The sequence below is a fragment of the Quercus robur genome, chromosome 2 (genome assembly GCF_932294415.1).
Source record: "Quercus robur chromosome 2, dhQueRobu3.1, whole genome shotgun sequence".
Lineage (NCBI taxonomy): Eukaryota > Viridiplantae > Streptophyta > Magnoliopsida > Fagales > Fagaceae > Quercus > Quercus robur.
Window position 1 is genome coordinate 12871024 of NC_065535.1, and position 18195 is coordinate 12889218.

The 18195-nt window shown below is 36.9% G+C and overlaps 1 protein-coding gene across 1 annotated transcript; it reads right to left on the reverse strand.

Moving 5' to 3' along the window:
- Positions 1-10501: 10501 nt before the first annotated feature.
- On the reverse strand, positions 10502-16589 carry LOC126712430 (synaptotagmin-2-like). The gene is made up of 12 exons (XM_050411754.1): positions 16024-16589; positions 15085-15183; positions 14937-14987; positions 14712-14835; positions 14123-14241; positions 13869-13970; positions 13306-13380; positions 13100-13176; positions 12728-12974; positions 12095-12445; positions 11327-11458; positions 10502-10955 (listed from the first exon to the last, which is right to left on the reverse strand). Exons 1-12 carry the CDS (start codon positions 16132-16134, stop codon positions 10824-10826), a joined length of 1620 nt encoding a protein of 539 aa, XP_050267711.1. The 5' UTR covers positions 16135-16589; the 3' UTR covers positions 10502-10823.
- Between the last annotated feature and the right edge of the window lie 1606 nt (positions 16590-18195).

An 18195-nucleotide genomic window follows, 5' to 3' on the forward strand; every position in this document is an offset into this window, starting at 1 on the left:
TAGTCTCGAGGCGCATTTGGACATGGTTGTTTGTGGAATAGAGAAGTGCCACAAGCTCATCAACTCGTTTCTGAATATGCTCAAGAACACTGCCAACTCTGTCAGAATGAGAAGCAGTTTGTGCTTGCGGAATACCAGCCTGTGAAGCTTCAGGAACAGCACGAGATGTAGAGGTGGTATGTGCAGGTGTCTCTGAGTCAGGGGCAAATGAAGGACCCGGAGAGATGTGAGCATGTCTTGGTGAGTTGGAGGAGTGACTTCTGCTTGCTTGAAGAGTAAACAAAGAAATGGGACGTTGACGAGTCAACATTTTACCATCTGCAGGAGGAGTAATGCCTGCATTAAGGATGAGCTTCATGACGAGACTGCAAAATGGAATGATTCCTCGAGCTGTAGATCGACAAGCGGTCTTCCTCAGGTTGTAGTAGATGTGAGCACATATATCAATGGGGGCTCCGGTAATGAGATCACACAGAAATATAGCTCTCCCAAGATTGATGAATGTAGTGTTGGACAATGGGTAGAGGTTGGTGAACATGATCAACTTCAGTGTGGTCAACTCAGGTGCAAACTTTGCGGTGCTGATGGAAGTTCCTGCACTAGACACCTCATGATCGTGTCCTAGGATTTGTAGAATTTCCCCAACCTCTGGATTTCGTTCATCATAGGGAGTTAAGTTCACATTCTGAGGTCTGGTGATGCCGAGAAGATCTGCGATGGAGTCTGGGGTAACACTAAACTCTGTTCCTCTGACCCAGAAAATGAGGATAGGTCCAAAATCAGATGCATTGGAGAAGCATTCCTTGACCAGCTCATCCATTGGATCATCAAAGTTTCCGAACAAGTTTGCCCAGTCTCGTTTCTCAAAGATTCGAGGGATGAAAGTAGTCCCTAAGGTGTTGAACTCTACGACCCGCTCCACTATAGTTGTTGACTTGTCAAACACATTTGAGTAGGCGTGTGAGTTTAGGGGAACTCTGAATCTATCCTCATTGGGATCTTGAGATGCTTGAGATGAAAGACGAGTCCTTTTAGCAACTGGGGTTGCTGGTTCGTCAGAAACAATGTCTTTACCCCTGGATGATCGACGAGACATCTGCAAGAGAGCAGACCAACAGAAAAGAACCAAGCAACAATACCCCACAAAAGATTGTCAACAAGATTCAGTATAAACAATATTTCAATATAAAAACCCAGACTGAATATAGTGCAGACCCAAACAATCCTTCCAATAAACCACAGAAGCACAAATCAATACGTGCATCAAACTTGGTGAAAGTGCACCAAGACAAAGAGAGACGCAACAACTGTCATTGAGACAGGTTAACATGACCATGATATGTAATAACAAACAGCATATGAATATTTAGAACAGATAACAAACATCACTCCAACAGAGACATGAACATGGGGAAAATATTTCAATCATGAAGAAACCTTAACATCCACACATCAATATTCAGACAAGAGTAATGAGTAAGTCACATGAACACCAAACCCATTTCAGAAAAGATTCTCAGATTCAAAAAACAGCAAAAATTCAGAACAATGAAAAACACATTGACTGCTCAGCATGAAAACGGGTGAGAAACAATATCAAAAACAGGATACTCCAAAACCCATTACACATAGAGATAAGAATAACGAACACAATACCAGTCCAAACAGTAACAAAAATATGCAGGAAAAAGAAACTGAGATTGAAAAATCAAAAACCATACCTTTTCTTGATGATTTTGGAGAAGAAATGAAGTACCAAAAGGGTTTGAGAAATGGATTCACGAAGAGGTTTGGGAGAAAACAGCAGTTTTTAAGAGAAGGTGAACAGTTATAAAAGTTCGAGGGAAAACTGAAAGAGGTTTAAAAACTGCTCCTGTTTCTGCAAAACACGCGATTTTCGCGACTGGTTCAAGTCGCCACACAGTCGCCAGCTCAAGCCGCCAAAGTACTCAAGAGGAAAATTTTGAAAAATTTTTCTAAGTGTTTTTCGCGACTGGAAGGTCTACCCGCGAGTGAGTCGCGAGCTGAGCCGCGAAAATCTCTGAGTGAATCTCGCGACTGGACCTTCCACTCGCGAACAAGTCGCCAAAACTGTCCAGCGAAGAAGCGACTGAGGCACGCGACTTGACACACCCGCGACTGAGCCGCCAAAACAGGGCAAAACTGTATTTTTTGAAATTTTCAGATTTTTTCAGCAAAAAAACACTTTCCAAAAACGCCTAAAACACTCAAAAATCTTTTTGTGCTTGAATTAACAAAGATTGAGTATGTGAAAACACATTTTATCAAGTACAATCACACAAATGAATATGGCATTTATCAAACATAAACTTGTGTGTTGTGTGTGGATATCAACAATGAAATAGTCCTTTTTCTAATGTGAAGCTTCAATGATCAATTCAACCAAGGCATACACAATTAGCACTAGATCATGTGACCAATCTCAATTATAGAAATATGAATATATGACTTCCCACACAACTTGATAACATAACTTGGAGCCTTTCATTTGACTCCACTTTCAGCCATAACATTTGATCTTTTGAGGCAATCATCTCTCATTGTGAGAGGTATAGACAACATTTTTCTTTGAAGAACAGGCCTTTGGCCTTTTTGAAAGAAATTTCACTTTTGATATAAGGTCGCTTACCCTTTTTCCTAGTCAAATACTAGAATGTGCGACAGGCTTTTGCAGCTCAATATCTCTTTTCATTTGGAGATTTACATTTAGTGAGCTCTTTTTAGCAAAAAAAATAAAAAATGGGAAGAGATATAGACACAAGTCTATGCATGTTTCAAGATCAACATAACCATTCACCAATCATTCATGACAAGTTTGAAGATCTATTTACAACAATCACATAGATTTCAAGATTTTTCCCATAGTGATATGAGTGCATGAAAACAAGTAATGTTCGAAAATGCACAAAGCCATTAGCACAAAGGTACACGGCAAAACGAGTTTTAAGACAAAAACTCAACAAAGTCAATCAAGCCCTTTTGATTTTCAAATGTTTATGTAATTTTTGGATTTTTGACTTAAGAAACAAAAAGAATGATAAAACACAATTAAGAGATATTCACAAACAAACAACCAAAATCAAAAACAACAAGCATACCAAACAAACATAGTCACAAAGCATAGGAAGTATTAATGCATGGATATGTTGTAATGCTTATGCATGAGTACCCCTTTTCACCCACACGACACTTGCGTTTGGGGTGATTTCCTTAGAAGAGGATTGGGTACGGGAGTTAGGGCTTTCAAACCTTCGTGAGAAGCTTTCCAAGCAGTTGGTGAATGCACCAATCATCTTCATCACGTTCATCATTCCGGGATCTCCGTTTTGCTCTCTAGGTTGATCCCCTGCCCACGTTCTCCTATCAACTCTTGGTCCTCCTGACCTTTGAGGAGTAGCACTGTTCTTTGCTCTCAGCTTTTGGCAATTTGGTCGAGTGTGCCCTTGAAGTCCACAGTAATGGCACACATACATTCCTCTAGGACCTCTTTGTGGTCGAGGACGTGACTTGGCACGAGACTCAGACCTGCCCACATACTGATTATGATGATTCAGCATCCGATGGTCCACCACATTCTTCTTCTCCTCCAACTCGAGGTTCACACTAGTAGAGTCAGCTACAACTGGATCTTTGGACTTCACAAACTTCACTTCTTTAGTGACATTTCCAGTTGAGCTACTTCCTCCGGTATATCCCAGTCCGGATTTGTCTGAGAAGCTCTTTTGAGATGATATAACATCATCAAGCTTCTTGGTGGTGACCCTCTCTATTTTTGCATTTGCTTGAACAACCTCATTCTCAAGGAATCTTACTTTAGTGTAGGCTTCGGACAGCTCACCATTAAGGGTTTCAATCTCGCATTTGGCCTCCCTATACCGGATTAGGAGACTTTTGTAGTCCTCCTCAGCCTTCTTCATCTTTCTCACTGCAGCCTTGGCCACCCTTGTGTATTCACCAGATTTCTCCAACAGTGAATTGTAATTTTCTTGAAGAGTAGCTGTGCTTTCTTCTTCTTCAGCTTCTGATTCTTCAACAATTCCTAGTGAGTCATCCTCACTATGTTCTCCAAGGTCTTGAACAAGCAAATTCAATTCATCCGAAGACTCAACATGAGCAATAGTCATGAAAGCTGAGTAGTTCCCTTCTCCATCACAGCTCTCCTCAGATTCTGAGTCGGACGAATCTGAATCACTCAAAGTCGTGGCGTACACCTTGCCTTTTGATTTCAAATAGTTAGGACATTCCCTCTTGAAGTGTCCATGCCCGTTGCATTCAAAACAAGTAACACCTTGTGTGGATTGGGATTCTTTTCCATCTTTCCTCTTGAAATCCCTCTTCTCCCTTCCAGAATTTTGGAAATTTCTCTTATCATCAAATTTTCCATTGTTTTTGAATTTCAAAAACTTCTTGAAATTTTTAACAAGATAGGCTACATCCTTGTCAACCATATCTTCTCCTGACGAGCCTTGATCTTCCACCTTCTCATTAACGGTCTTTAGAGCAATGGATTTACCCTTCCGTTGATTTGGCAGCGACATTTCATAGGTCTGTAAAGAACCAACCAGCTCCTGCACCTTGATGTCGTCAAGATCCTTGCTCTCTTCAATGGCTGTCACTTTGGCACGGAAGCTTTCCGGCAATGATCGAAGGATCTTCCTTACAATCTTAGAATCCTCCATCTTCTCCCCCAAGTTAAACTTGCTGACAACCACTTCATTTAACTTCCCATAGAATGAGTCGAAAGACTCATCCTCACTCATCTTGAGCTCCTCAAACCGAGTGGTCAGCATTTGTAACTTGGTATCTTTCACCTTCTTCGTGCCTTCATAAGTTGTTTCCAGAATCTCCCATGCATCTTTTGCAATAGTAATGTGAGAAATCCTGTGAAATTCATCTGGAGACACACCACAGAAAATAGCATTTAGTGCTTTACTGTTAGCATTAGATGCAGTAAGTGCTGCCTTATCCCATGTGGATTTGGCTGCTTCAGGTTTGGTCCAACCCATCTCAACAGCATCCCACACGGATTCATCAATGGAGCATAAAAAGGCTCTCATACGAACCTTCCAAAATGCATAGTTACTTCCATCAAAATATGGAGGTGCATTAAGGGATTGAGACCTATCCATCTCAAAAAGAAAGGGAGTCAAGGATCACACAATGGTAATAAAACCAAACAGATGTGTACCCGCTCTGATACCAATTGAAAGTTCAAAAACGTGTACAAAAACACTTTTGAACGTTTAGACCCCCAAAAACCAATTTAATCAACACACGCAATATGTTAAACAATAGTGTGCGGAAACTTAACATATGCTATAACATGGTATTGACTAAACAACTATCTAAGCCACAACAAAATAAACCACAGCAGATAATGTAAAGGCAGAGATAGAGAGGAAGGAAGATGCAAACACAGCGATAACACCAGATATGTTATCGAAGAGGAAACCGAAGACCTCGGCGAAAAACCTCTCCGCCGCCCTCCAAGCGGTAATCAATCCACTAGAAAATACAGTTGGGATACAAGGACAGCAATAGACCCTCCAAGCCTAATCTACCCAATGCACCTAAGCCCTCCAAGCTTCTTGCTCCAACGAGGTTGCGCCGAACCTTTTTCTTTTCTAGCTTTCCGGATTCCGCTACTACACCGTAGCATCAACCAATGAATATTGGCTCCTTCCTAACTGCTTCCCAGAACTCCAAACGACTGTCTCACAGAGATGATAATGGTGAGAACCAGGTTTGGTATAAAGGCCTCTCAAGGATTTGACAATGAAGAGGAAGAGAGTGAGGGATTTTGATGAGACTCTAAGGTAGAGATTGTGGGTAAAACAATCTGGTTTTTCTTTAGGGTTTCTCTCTCAAAATTCTCTCTGGAAGCTCCCTTTCAATCGTGGGTTAAAAGGGTATTTATACTGAAGAGGAGTGGAATGCGAAACGTCAGGTTTTTCCAAAACAGGGGTGGCTCGCGGCTTGACCTCGCGGCTTGACTAAGTCGCGAGTTCCAGTCGCGAGTTAACCGTATGGCCAGTTGTCCTGTTTTGTCCTGTAGTGCTCCAGCTAGCATGACTGTTCATCTTCCAGCATGCTTGGCACGTGTGCAGATTCTGGCGGGTTGAAGCCGCGAGTCCAGTCGCGAGTCCCAGCCGCGACTCTCTGTTTTCTTGCACACTCTTGAGCAATCTTCACACTATCTCACTCACTACCCTTACAACAATCCCACCTAAATACAGGGTTACTAAATGCTGAATTACAAGCAAATTTGGCACGGAATAAAGCCAATTAGATGGTTGAATAAATTCAACCTTACACTCCTAATTTATACTATTTCTCCATTCGCATCTCTGCCCTCCATGTGGACAGTAGATTACTTGTGTTGATCCTTATCTCATCAGCACCCTCCTAAAGTCTTTGGGGGTAGCTGTAAGGCTGAAAAACACTGTTCAAATATCACTTCTTCATTAATGCGGCCAGAGAGTTAGCTACAGAGATTCAATGTGGTGGTAACAACTTTCCCTTAGATATTTCCTAGCTTCCATCCCTCTTGTACGTTCATAATACACGTCCTTATCAATAGAACTTCCTAAAACGTCACCCTAGATGATAGACACACATTTTGATATTTGCTTCGTTTAGCAGAAGGGATATTCCTCCTCGGCCCACCTCTCCCAGCCTTTACAGTCATAGCTTACTCATAAAGTTCAAAGTCTTACGTCTTCCTTACTATTGATCTATTCTCGGACCATTGAGCCTCCTCGAACAAGGCCCAAGGCCCAATATATATATTTGGGCCTACATCCCTACAACAACAATACATAATATTTTACAATGTATTAGCTTCTAATATTTACAAAATATATATTTATACAATAATAATAAATCTGTTAATTTCTAGAGCTGTAAGTTAATAAGCAAAGCAAAAAAACTCATATTAATCCAAAACTTACAATCTTTAGTTGTGCACACTAAAGCAAAGTAGAAGAGTAATATAGCACTGAACAATCGGAGGTAATGAAAAATGTAACTTTCTGTAAGGAGATACAATGTTTAGTGATGGTGCATGCTACCTTTTATAACGAGGAGAAATGAAAAGACAAAAAAGAATCCATGAAATATGTTAGGGACATATTTGATGTAATTAGTTAATCCTATGACAAAACGCACTTTATTTGTAATTTGGTAGATCTAGGATGTGTTTAGTATTTTAAGAAACAAATGTTCTAGTTTAGTATTGAAGCCAAGCAAGTTTGACCAAGAAACAAGTGAGGAAGTGTATTTCTTTAAAGCTCAACAGATGTCTCGACAGAATCCTTTTTATCGAGGTTTAATGTTGAAGCTCGACACAAGCTGTATCTGTTGAAAATTACAAAATCAGAAATTCCAGATCTGATTACACGCATATCCTTGAGTATTTGTGTAGGATTTCTTTTCTCACAACCCTAGATATATATAAGGATTATTTAAGGGCTGTCACAAGGTTGTCGCACTTGTTATTACATGCATATTATGACCAGAGACAGAAATTGCCCTAGTTCAGCTTTCTCTCTGTAGAAGTTACTGCGTCTTTACCCTAATGGTTTTGTGATCAAGGAGCTTCATGATCTTTATTATTGATGAACTGAAAAACTTTGCAGCCAACATCTTCCTTAAGTTGGTGTGTTAGTCACATACTAAGATCCGTGTATCATTGGTTAGTCACGTACTGGGATTCGTGCATCGAACGGAGAGATTACCGCTACAATACAAGTCCAATTGGGTATTGGGTAAAGGTTCAATTGTAGGATGGTATTAGGTACTGAGATTCATTTTACTTGTAACTGCTTGTTTTGATAAAAGTGGATTCTCGGAAGTGATGGCCTTAATTTCACCCGGTGAGGTTTTGCTTTGGTGGTTTTCCCTATTTGTAAACAAATCACCTGTGTCAAATTTATTTTCCACTGCATTTAACTTAGTTGGTGATTTGTTTGTGTTACCACATTATTGCATGTTAAATTAAGTTAATTAATTCACTTGGGTAATTAATTAATTAATTTGCCAAAGAGGTCAATACATTCTTGGCCTATCAACATAGATTCTATGTGTGATATCAGTAGGTTAGATTTTATTAGGAATGAATAAAGAATATATTCAAAATACTTTGGAGAATAAGAATAAGGAAGAAGAGGTGAGGTGATTGACTCTTCTAATTTTTGGTGCCACAAATTTTTTTTTTTCGGCATACCAAAATTCCTATTAAATATTTTCTCTCTCCTCCAATTTTCGGCAACTCCATTGCCACAATTCTTTTTTCTTTTCTTTTTTCCTTCCATTTTGGCAACAACAATGCCACAAATCAATTGCCTCAAATTTTTTTTTCCTTCCATTTTGGCAATTCCATTGCCACAAATCAATTGCCACAATTCTTTTTTTTTTTTTTCTCTCCTTCCATTTCAGCAATTCCATTGCCACAAATCAATTGCTAGCATTCTTTCTTTCTTTTTTTTCCTCCAATCCATTGCCAAAATTACTATAAATTTCTCACCAAGATTTCAGCAATTTGGTTGCCACAATTCTTTTTTTTTTTTCCTCCCATTTTCGGCAACTTGGTTGCCATAATTCCTATTTTCTCTCTCCTCACTCCCCTACAATTTTGGCAACTTGGTTGCCAAAATTGGTTTTTTCCCTTTCGAGCACTTCACCTATCACTTCACTTGGGCAGGAATTTCAGGCAACAAGAATTTCAATAATCTCATTACTGAAATTCAAATTTTTTCTCCCTCCTCCCATCACATCATTTTTCTTTCCTCTCTCATGCTTTTTGTTAGAATTTCGGCAACGGTGTTGTCGAAATTCACTCTCTTTTCTCATTTTTCAAATAACTTTGAACAGTATCCATGCCAAAAGACTCGTTTCTCTTGGGTTTGTATTTTTGAGTTTGTGAGAGTAACTGAGTGTGGCTTGTGAGCTTTTGGTTAAATGTGGATGTAATCTATGCTATATTGATATTGGATTTTGATTAATGTTGCTTGTGGATGGAGATATGATGGTAGAAAAAAATTGAAGCCCCCCTCTCTAAACAGAAAACAAAAAATGCATTTACAACACAAAAAAAGAAAAGAAAAAAGACTTGTTAAAAAAGGATCGTATTAAATATTGTCGTGTCATGTGCATGTTTTTTAATTTATTGTTCGGCAAAAATTCGCTTCCGTCAATGCCAAATTGCAACAAACTGGTATTAAAATTTATGCTTCCATATTATTCTTCTTTTTCCAAAATTATTTCTTTAGCTAAAATAAAATGTTGGTTTCTAAAATTTACACATTCAGCACTTTAATCCTTGATGTTTCAAATAAGCAATTTTAAAGTTTAAATAACGAGCTCTATTTGTCATTCAATATAATTCCGTTGAGTTTCATGTATATATAACTAATGGATCAATATGTTAGAACTTAATTTTCTTTCCCTTGTGTGTGTTCTTCATAATTTAAATAAATAAAAATTTAAAATTAATAAAAAAAAATAAAAAATAAAAAAACAAAACTAACGGATCAATAAGACTAACCTATTTTTAAAGATGTAGTAATGTAGCATTTTTTTTTTTTTTTTAACTTCTAAAATAAATTAATTTTAAAAAAAATTACCAAACCCTAAACCGAATTTGGGCCCAGATTTCACATTCCCCAAATGAGCCCTAAACAACTACAGTTTGAAATCTCAAATAACACCAATGAAGAAGTTTAGTGATGTCCACAGATTGAGGCTGAGATACAGACCTGGTCAGCCCTACAAGAGGATATAATCAAGCCAATTGGAAACATCCTGGTTTGCCTATGAGAGCATAGTAACTTCAGGGAAGAAGATCTCTCTTCAATGATCGAGAACTCGAGCTCTTGGAACTGCCATCTAATTGTTGGAACAATACGTTATTCGATAGCCTCGTGTACAATGCAATGAACTGCTTGTTTATCAGTCAAGCAAAAGAGTTACAGATATATGATCTTGACTTGTCCTATGCAAGAATGAATACCGACAGTGTGCTGCTATTGAAGCTTATGCTCCTTAAAGATGCCACAGATGAGTACCCAATAGTTGCTAATTCTTTCATGGATTTGCAACTATTGTATGATCGTTCATGGCAGTATGTACAAGATGTCTCTGCTAGAAAAATATTAATGCCAAGTTTATATCACTTGTTTAAGTTTCTGATGCAGCTTGAGGCAATGAATATATTTAGCCCTTGTATGAACGTTCTGCTAGAGATTTCAGACCCTAGTTGCTTAGGGCTCAAATTGAGGGATGTCAAATTCTAGCTCAACTTTGGGTTTGGGTTCAATAAAGCCATTATGTATTACAGATAGACCACTTCATTAAAAATTGGCCTTGTATCAACTAAAATTGCTAATTTAAGCCAGTAAACTTTAGGGCTTAACAATATCTTTTGGCCTATTTCTGTTTAAATAAATAAGCACGTCCAAGACTAGTTCATGAAAACAGGAGATGGAGAATTCAGATTAGCATCATTGTGGTTTTTATATCTTTGTTCTCAAAATTGAACAAAATCCAAACATTGAATCAGCTATCAAACTAGTCACAGCTGACCCAACACTGAATCAGCTATTATACTAGTAGTAAAAACAGAGTAGGTCTTGGCAATCTTGAAGCAAGTATTTATTGTTTCTAGTTCTTCAGGTTATATACAAAGTCAGTTTGAAGCATATATCAACCTTACTGTGCATATAAGAACAAACACTTCGTTTGAAACTAAGAAAACAAGGATGTTTTCCCCATGGAATTGCTACCCTGGTCACAGAGCACTACCATCAAGATGAAGTTCTCCATTGCAGCTCAATTTGAATCCGTCCGTTCTTTGAGTCAATGAGATTGTACTTCTCATTAATTCTTTTGTTGCTAACAACATCAGATAGATTAATATCCACATAACCCAGAGTTTCCTGATGGGAAAGGAAAGAACACAAATATAAGAAGAAAAAAAAACCTGAACTACAAAAATTGCAATTATGAGTGAACTTATTCTTCACTAATCATTATTCCAAGGAAAATTCTATTTTTTCATTTCGTTTTATTATTATTTTCCACTCAATATTTCTGTGAGCAAATTTCTTGCACTTGTTATAATCAAAATCACTAACATTATAATTTTCTAAAAATAGCTCATATTTGCTTGGCAAGGAAAATGCAAAAACTCATTTTGGTGCTATAAACAACATTATTTCAATTTATGTACTGTACCCACAAGAAAGCAGACTTTACTTGCCATCTTAAAACTGGTACTAAGATGATGTAGAATGGATACAATGTGTACCTTGGGATGCAGGATGCCCATCCTCGAGGAGGCACTAACTACTTCCAAATGAAGCCTGTCATTGGTGGGTGGTTCCTCCAACATAAACTGGAACTCCTCTTCCCATCTAGGATCTCTATTTTTCTTCACATGCTGTGTCAATAACGTGCAGTTGTCAATAGCTATTGGGACGTATTAAAAAAAAAAAAGACCAAACACATGAAAATGCTAGGAAAGGACTTGTGTAAGGACTAAATATAAAAACAAAGGCAGCTAGGCACTTTCAGACTTGTCTGGAGGCAACCCATAGCAAATGAACAGGATGCCATATCTTAAAAAGAGATAACCTCATTGCTTTGAACAGGCTACCAGACAATGAGAGCTCCTGCTACCTAATTAACATTCCATAGAAATCTTATATGAAGACCGATTGCACAGTCTGATCTTCCCAGATGACATCATAGTGGACTGATATCCACATAAAAAATTTTAAATCATCCACTGAACAGCATCAACAGATATTTTTTCACATAAAAGTATTCACAAAAATGATTCAGTTTTTTTTTTTTTTTTTTTGGGGTGGGGGGGAGTGTGCGTGTGGGGGTTGAGTTTAAGATAGAGCTGCTTCAAAGAGATGGCGATCTATCTATACAAAAACAACCTATGCTTTCTTTTTGGTACTATGCTCAGACAAGCTCAAAAAGTAAGAACATACCACCCCACCTATGTCCAAAAACAATAAAAACAAAAAGAATAGTAATAATCAAACTAATAACAACAACAATATACCTTGGTTTTTTTCTCCTCCCCCCTGAAAAGTAACCGGACATATGGGTTCGTATGGTGCTTTCCTTCCACATCCTGAGCTTCATGAATGATAACCACAAGCAAACCTCCACCAGCAGGTGTTCCTTCAGGAGCCTTTTGCAGCTCATTTGAATCTTGAACATCAACTGGTATTTCATCTTCCTTAAAAGGTTTATACAACACTTCCACAACAATCTGCCCACGAGACTTTTCATTTTGAACATCATTTGGGTCCATGTTTTTTAGAAGATCAAGAGTCATAACTTTAGGCTCCTCCGGTGTAAGCTCTTTCAGTGGAATGACATTCATACCCATCTTGTCGTGCTTTCCAATCTATGTAGAAAGAAGCACAATTTGAACACATTGAAAAATATAAGAAATACAACTAACGGTCATGAGTTGGGTAACATGGAGACCTATATAAGTCAACCAAGGGCTGGTTTCCTAGTTTTATTATGCTGATGGTGGTAAGTGAAAACCAGAAGTTGTCAACAAAGATGGGGCCTAGAGAATAATGAATGCATAATTTTCTGCATATCCAAGTAGGGAGTTTCTACAGGTGAGGGTGACCTTGAATTCGGGGATTTGACCAAACGCAAACCCAAAGAAAAATACCTGTTCCCAATCATAAACCATTAGCTCTAAGGCTTGAGATTCTGGGTCCTTAACAGCCACATGAAATTCCTCATTCCATTCAGGGTTCAAGTGGTTATGTTTGACGGTTGTTTTCTTCGAAGGAAGCTTGTCCTCAGTGAGCTTGAATTTCACATAAGGATCTGATGACCCCAGTAGATCTTTCCTTTTAAGCTTCATGGCCCTTAGGATCTTCACGTTGAGAATCCCGACAGGTCTTATCATGGCTCTGCCAAAATTAAGTAACATTAGCAAGTCCTAACAAAACGCTTGACATTATTACTTGAACAACAGACTTAGTTCAAGGCATGGCACTATTACTTAAAGATAGGTAGAATAGAATGACAGACTTACTTTGTTGGATCCAATATTGGTACTTCTAGGGCTTTGGGCCATAGATACATTTTTGCAACTTGATCTTTAATAAGCTCCTGGAAGTAAAAGGTATATTCAGGAATGAAACAGGATAATACCAAAATATAACTAAGTATAGTGGAGCAAACACAATTAGATGTTCCTTGAAAATTCAGTCATTTCATTCTGCTCTTAATTAGTGTTACCTGGACAAACCTATAAAGGCCAGGAATGGCCATAGCATCAGCTCCAAGCAGTTTTAGTCCAAAGTCAACATGTGGCTGAAGAAATCAGAAAAAAATGACCAAAGTAAAAAAAAGTATATGTATATAAATAATAAGATAATAAAATAAAATAAAAAATAAAAAAAGAGTAAAAGGAAAGGGAGACAGACAGAGTGTATTATAGTTACTTTAATGGTCGGTTGGATTGAGGGGGAAGGAGGGGGGAGTAGAGGAGAGTAGAGTTGGTCCGAAATTAACCTAATTTCCAACCAATTCCCCTCTACTCCCCCTACTTCCCCCTCAATCCGAACTAGGTCTAACTGCATATTGACTGGGGATTCTGCCCCAAATAAAGAATAAAGAAAATTTGAGTTTTTGAAACAAAGAAAGGAGATATAAAAATTTTCTAAGCCAGAAATCTTCTCATGAGGATTTGAACATAATCAGCACTGAAGTGTAGGCACCAGCCAAAGTGAAGCCTATGTAGCAACAAAGACAATTTTTCTGCAAAACTATCATTGAGATATTAAAAAATTACCACACACCTTCTCCATGAGAGACACATATATTTTGGCAAAACACGGAAAGGTTGGAACCAAAGGCTTCAGGGTGATACGGGGACAAGCAAACACTTGCAGATCAACAACCTAAAACATTCTCAAGAAATCAGAAATCTATTAGGAAACATGAGTTCAGAAACAATCTTATCATATGTGTGTGTGGAGAGAGAGAGACCATGTAGCGAACTTTGACAAATAATAGTTTCTTTCTCTGCACCAACAGTTGTTCAACCAAATACCTGAACTGTGGCTTTCAACCCAAATGCCTTAGCCGCAATAGTGATGTTAGGATTCCCTGCCCACTTGACCACTGGTTCCATTATCAATTCCTTATCCTCAGTGGTATAAACTTTCATTCCTGGCATACAACAGAACCAAGGATGAGAATTCTATCTATAAGCACGTATAATAAGAAGGGGGGTGGGGGGAGAATAAGAAGGTTCACTACAACAAAGACAAGAATAATGATACTAATAACTGTACACGGTACAACCCAGACATAGGTTTGTTTAAAGTATCAGACCTATAGGGGGTGGGGGGTAAAGTAACAAAACTCAGAAGTCCAATTAAGAAACATAAGTATACATGAAACTGAGTGGTTTACATGAGAACCTATTATACAGTAGTTCAATACTTTCACATTCCCCAACCCAGTATGATTTTCATATCGTACCTAACTTGATAAAAAAAATAAAAAAAAATGTCCGAAAACATACTATAGAATCAAGGAAACGATAGTCCTCAGATTATATTACATATATTGTACAAAATCTGTGAGTCATTTGTGCATGTGCGTGTATGAGACAGAGAGAGAGAGAGCAGTTCAACCTGAAAAGCTCGGTGGTAGGGAGCCCAAGGTCAGTGTCTCAAATTCAACAGAGTCAATTTTGTATTTTGGAATTTGCTCAGCAATAATAGGCTTTGCTATACTTCTCGCAGTCTTGCATATTGCCTAGAAATGTTGAATCATCAATAGTCAATGCAAAAAGGAAAAATTAGCCAAAATAATATATCAAAAGAGGAATAAATTTAAATCATTAGAGGTATGCATACCTTGTCCAGACAAGGCCACATCTTTTCGATAAATCTGTTAAGCCAATCAACCTTCACCCACAAGAAAAGGTAATTCAAAGCTGCATATTGCACTTAGCCAGCCAAAATAAAGAACTGAATGAAAAGAGGGTACTAAAGAATAACATACACGATCATAGTCTGGATTTTTAACCCACTGGGGAATCTCTGGAAGCAAACTCTGCAAGCCTTTTGTGTCTCGCTCAACCAAAGGACGAATCACAAGATCCTGAATGCGCACGACAAATGAAAATTTTCCATCAACTTAAGTAGGTTTAACAGGCTAACAAATCAAATTCCCCTTGCTTTTTCTTTCTGACTATCGTGTTTAGTGAGTAACATTTCCATTGTGTGAAAAAGAGAGTACAAAATTATTTATACTAAAATTTGTCATAGCAACTAAAACTACGAAGCTAGATCCTCATTAAGATAAACTGAATTTGATACATTATATACCGTGAGAGAATCTAAGGATGTTCAATTTGAATTATACAGTACTCCAAACTATTGTAAAACACAACACGTTGAAATGTAACATGAATATGCATACACTGCAGTCTTCCCGACCAGATTAAGATTATTCAGTTCCTGAATAGTCAATAGGTACTAATTTGTAAAGCAAGCGCACCACTATCTTACAAAAGTAGCCACAGCAAATTCTTGGTTTTTCAAAAAAACTATTGACAAGGTACACAAGCATACTTAAGCAAGCACACCACTATCTTACAAAAGTAGCCGCAGCATATTCTTGTTTTTTCAAAAAAACAATTATCCTATAATTGTTGGAAAAAGAAGTGCCAAATGAGCTAGAACTCATTGGCACCACCCCATATTCTTCTTGTTTATGACTTATTTACTCAAATTTTTTTGGGTAAATGACACTATCATGGACCAAAACTACACAAACTTTTCTCAACCAAATCTGCAAAACATTCATTGTAATTCAAACATGGAAATATACAAAGAAGACAATTCAGACAAACAGAACCAAAAATAACCAATGGAAAGCCAAAATTTGAAATCAAAATCAAATTACAAGATATAACAAGAGAGAGAGAGAGGGACTGACCTTGACATCAGAGGGCTGGAAGTAGATGAACATGTAGTAACCAATCACAAGCCCAATTGAAGTTCCCACTCCAAAACCCCAAACACCCAATATGGTACTCAAAATACCCATCTCAATCCCACTCTCACACCACCCCAAATCTGACCAATTCACTCTTTCCCAGACTTGAACAAGATACAACAAAAAAGAACCCAAAAAAAGAGAGTAAAAAGAGACTCTGCTCTGTTTACTAAAGCTATATGTATATCACAACACTAAAAACAAAACCCAGATGGCATTAAAAAGAAAACTGAAGAATGACTAAAAATATCTGTCTTATCCTTTGTTCAAATCACATTGTGGAGTCGGGTGCAAAAAGAGAAGGAAAAAGTAAAAAAAACAAGTGTGTGTAGTTGGAAAAAAAATTTAAGCGTATCTAGTAAAATCTTATCAGAAACTGCAATAATAATAATGGAGAGAGAGCATTTATTCTTGTGGCCAAATCTTTATAGCGTTCAACGACCGTTGGATTCACTCACACTACAACGACTTTCTAAAAGGAAATTTTTGCAGCAAAGCAAAGCATAGCGTGATGGTTGCGTTCTGTCGGTAACGTTTTTAAGTGGCTGAACCGTGGCCCGTGCGTGTGTGACTCGTCAATGAAAAGTCCAGTCTCATTTAATTTACGGTGGCCACTCCAGCTATATAAGCTATACCGTTAAAGACTAGGATATAGTCTCATTTATTTTACACTGTGCCCACTCCAGCTATATAAGCTATACCGTTAAAGACTAGGATATAGTCTCATTTATTTTACTGTGCCCACTCCAGCTATAAGCTTTACCGTTAAAGACTAGGATATAATTTTTTTTTAATAAATAATTAAAGGGAATGTTTTTTAAAAAAAATTATTGAGAGAATGATAAAATAATAAATATTATTGATAGTTTTTTATATTTTTTATAAAAATGGTGTCAAAATTTTCCTATTATAATTTATTAACAATTACCCTAAAGATATCCGTTAACATAACCCTAAATTAAAAAATAAAATATATATTTTTTTAATATATTGTCTTCACTCCATTTATAATGATAATTTTTTTTGTTATTTCAAGATATTAATAAGTTTTTTTTTTTCTTTCATAAAAAAATCATTTTTATTTTTATATTATACTTCATACAATTCCTTTTTTTGACATTTTGGCTTCTTTTCTTTTTTCTTTTTTTTTTGAATTTCAACTTGTAATGTCTGCTTTTATCATCATACCAAGATACCAATCAGTTTTTTTGTGTAGGTAGAGATTAAACCCTAGATCTCTTATATAACTGTCAGAGACTTCACTAGTAATTAGTTGAGCTAACTACAACCCACAAATTGACATTTTGTCTTAGGTGATAGAAGTATGATGCGTGAAATATCACCTTTATATGGGCTTCTCTTAACTTTTTATAATATGTGTTTAATCAATACATGATATTAGTAATTATGAACAGTTTCAATTAAAAAAAAAGTAAGAAAAAGTTGTACTCAAGAACATTCAGAAGGTAATTTTGTGGCCTACAACATTATTAGACATGCAAAACATATTAGCAGTTTATTTGTGTGGACTGCGAATAAAAGATATTCCTCCACATCTCAATAATATACTTTTAGAGCATCTCCAATAGGAGAGTTAAACACAAAATCCTCTTTACTATAGAGAGTAAACCCACAAAATAGGTCTCCAATGGACTCTCTATACTCGGAATTTTTTTTAGCTCATGAACAGTAGCTCATCAAGTCTGATGGGCTACTGTTCATTATTCAAATGTTTTTTTTTCTATTATAATAATTAGGTATTGAATAAAAAAATGTTGGAAGATATGTAATTGTTAAAAAAAGACTAAATAATAAATGAAGAAATAATATTTAAATGAGATAGAAAATCTGTTGGAAAGTGCATTTAAAAAAGTAGGTAACTAAAAGGTAAAAGTCACTGTTCATTCTCCAAACAGTACAAAAATTTGCCTAATCTGCTGGAGATGCTCTTAGCCAATCATGATTGATTTTTCTTTTTAATAATATTTCAGGTTTTCTTCTAAAAAACTGATAAATTTAATAGACTTAAATGGCGTGCTATAAATCCAAATGTCTCAACTTCTATCCACTCTACTATGAATTTCTAAGATGTCTTATGGACGTAGAGTATAT